Source organism: Arachis duranensis, chromosome 3, assembly GCF_000817695.3.
Source record: "Arachis duranensis cultivar V14167 chromosome 3, aradu.V14167.gnm2.J7QH, whole genome shotgun sequence".
NCBI classification, from domain to species: domain Eukaryota; kingdom Viridiplantae; phylum Streptophyta; class Magnoliopsida; order Fabales; family Fabaceae; genus Arachis; species Arachis duranensis.
In genome coordinates this window covers 121,327,698-121,329,305 of record NC_029774.3, presented here as the reverse complement: position 1 = coordinate 121,329,305, position 1,608 = coordinate 121,327,698, and the positions used below count along the sequence as shown (strand labels likewise).

The following is a 1,608-nucleotide window of genomic DNA, read 5'->3' as shown; positions in this document are numbered from 1 at the left end:
TTTAGATAGTTTACAGTTTTTTTTTTTCTCAATATATATAGGTGTTTCTGAAATGGATGTAGAAATAATTACAAAACAAGAAACTACCTTATAAGCATGTTATATTAGGCTAGCTCAATTTGTTGTTATTAGGCAAAGTTGTAACCTTTTTCTTGAACCAGTATAAAATAAATCATCGGATACAGGAGCAAATAAAATTTTTTTCAACCAACAAAAATAATTATAATAATAAAATTGGTTGAATATTGGTTCTTTCCAAACTTGAATTTGTGAAAAAATATATAAAATTGGATCATCAAAGTTTAGAAGTAATAGTAGTAGTAGTAGTGATGGTGTTGCGGCTAAGCAAGAAGAACCTGCCGGTAGGCAAGTGGGAGGGCGGAAGCAAGGCGAGTGTGGCGGCAAGGGCAGCAGCATGGTCGGCGGTGTGGGCGCCCTTTCCCCTTGTCATGGCGGTCTTTGTGAAGCCAGGGCAAAAACAGTTGACACTGAGGCGAGTTTGTTTCTTAGCGAGCTGCCTTGAGTATGCGTTGAGGGCCAGCTTGGAGACCGCGTAGTCAGTCCACTGCAATGGCCACCCTTCATTCTCCCACCTTCCACTCTTCACGTCTCCAAGGAACCTCTTCACCATTCCCTCTATTTCCTCTTCCCCTAACTCCCCCCTCTCCAACATTTCTCTCATCTTCTTGTTCCTCAATTTCTGCGGAACATGCATGGCATCACATACACTTGTTCATTAATTAGATAAAGTGATGAATGAATGAATGAAAGAAAGAGAATTTACATGAAGGGAGCCAAGCCTTGAGCTAATGTTGAGAACACGAGAGACAGAAGAAGAAGAAGAAGAAGAGCAACGGAAGAGTGGAAGGAGAGCCTCAATCAACAACTTAGGGCCATAAAAGTTAGTATCCATAACCGTTTTTGCATACTCCACCGTGTTCCCGTCTAGCTCATTGAACGACACACCGGCGTTATTAACCTAATTAATTAAAATGACATAATTAGGAAGGAATTGGGATTATTAAGGGAGGGTAAAAGCGAGAATGCGTACGAGAATATCCAAGGTGGGTCCGAATTTGGCTTGAAAGGAGGAAGCGAAATGTTTGATGGAAAGAGGGTCAGAAACATCGAGCAAGAGAAAGTGAAGGTGATTGGCAAGACCATGTGCTTCAAGGGCCTGTAAAGCAGCTTGGCCTTTATGGTAGTCTCTGGCAGTCAGGACCACGCTCAGTCCAAGCTCCGCAAATTGCTTCACCAACGCATACCCTATGCCTTTGTTCCCACCCGTCACCACCGCCACCGTCTCCTTTGACCACCATCTTCATCCATCATTACCATACAAATCAACACATTAGATTCATTCATTTCCAGTACACACACAAATTATGATCAATGACAATGTATATATACCTGGTTGAGCAGAGAGAAGGAGAAGGAAAATAATGCTCCGCTTCCATATATACAAAATGTATGTTATAGTACTACTTTGGACTCGCTAGTACCTTATCAATGAATGAAAACACAGACAACAATAAGATTATATATATGCTATGTATGTATGTATCCACTTGGCATTCTTTATTGGGATTAAGGAAACACTACTGATAT

General features: G+C 41.0%; 1 protein-coding gene across 1 annotated transcript; it reads right to left on the bottom strand.

The window, feature by feature from the left end:
* Positions 1 to 168: 168 nt before the first annotated feature.
* LOC107480845 ((+)-neomenthol dehydrogenase) lies at positions 169 to 1,516 on the bottom strand. Its single transcript, XM_016101027.3, has 4 exons — positions 1,411 to 1,516; positions 1,052 to 1,319; positions 785 to 979; positions 169 to 700 (listed from the first exon to the last, which is right to left on the bottom strand). Exons 1-4 carry the CDS (start codon positions 1,455 to 1,457, stop codon positions 296 to 298), a joined length of 915 nt encoding a protein of 304 aa, XP_015956513.1. The 5' UTR covers positions 1,458 to 1,516; the 3' UTR covers positions 169 to 295.
* Positions 1,517 to 1,608: the final 92 nt, after the last annotated feature.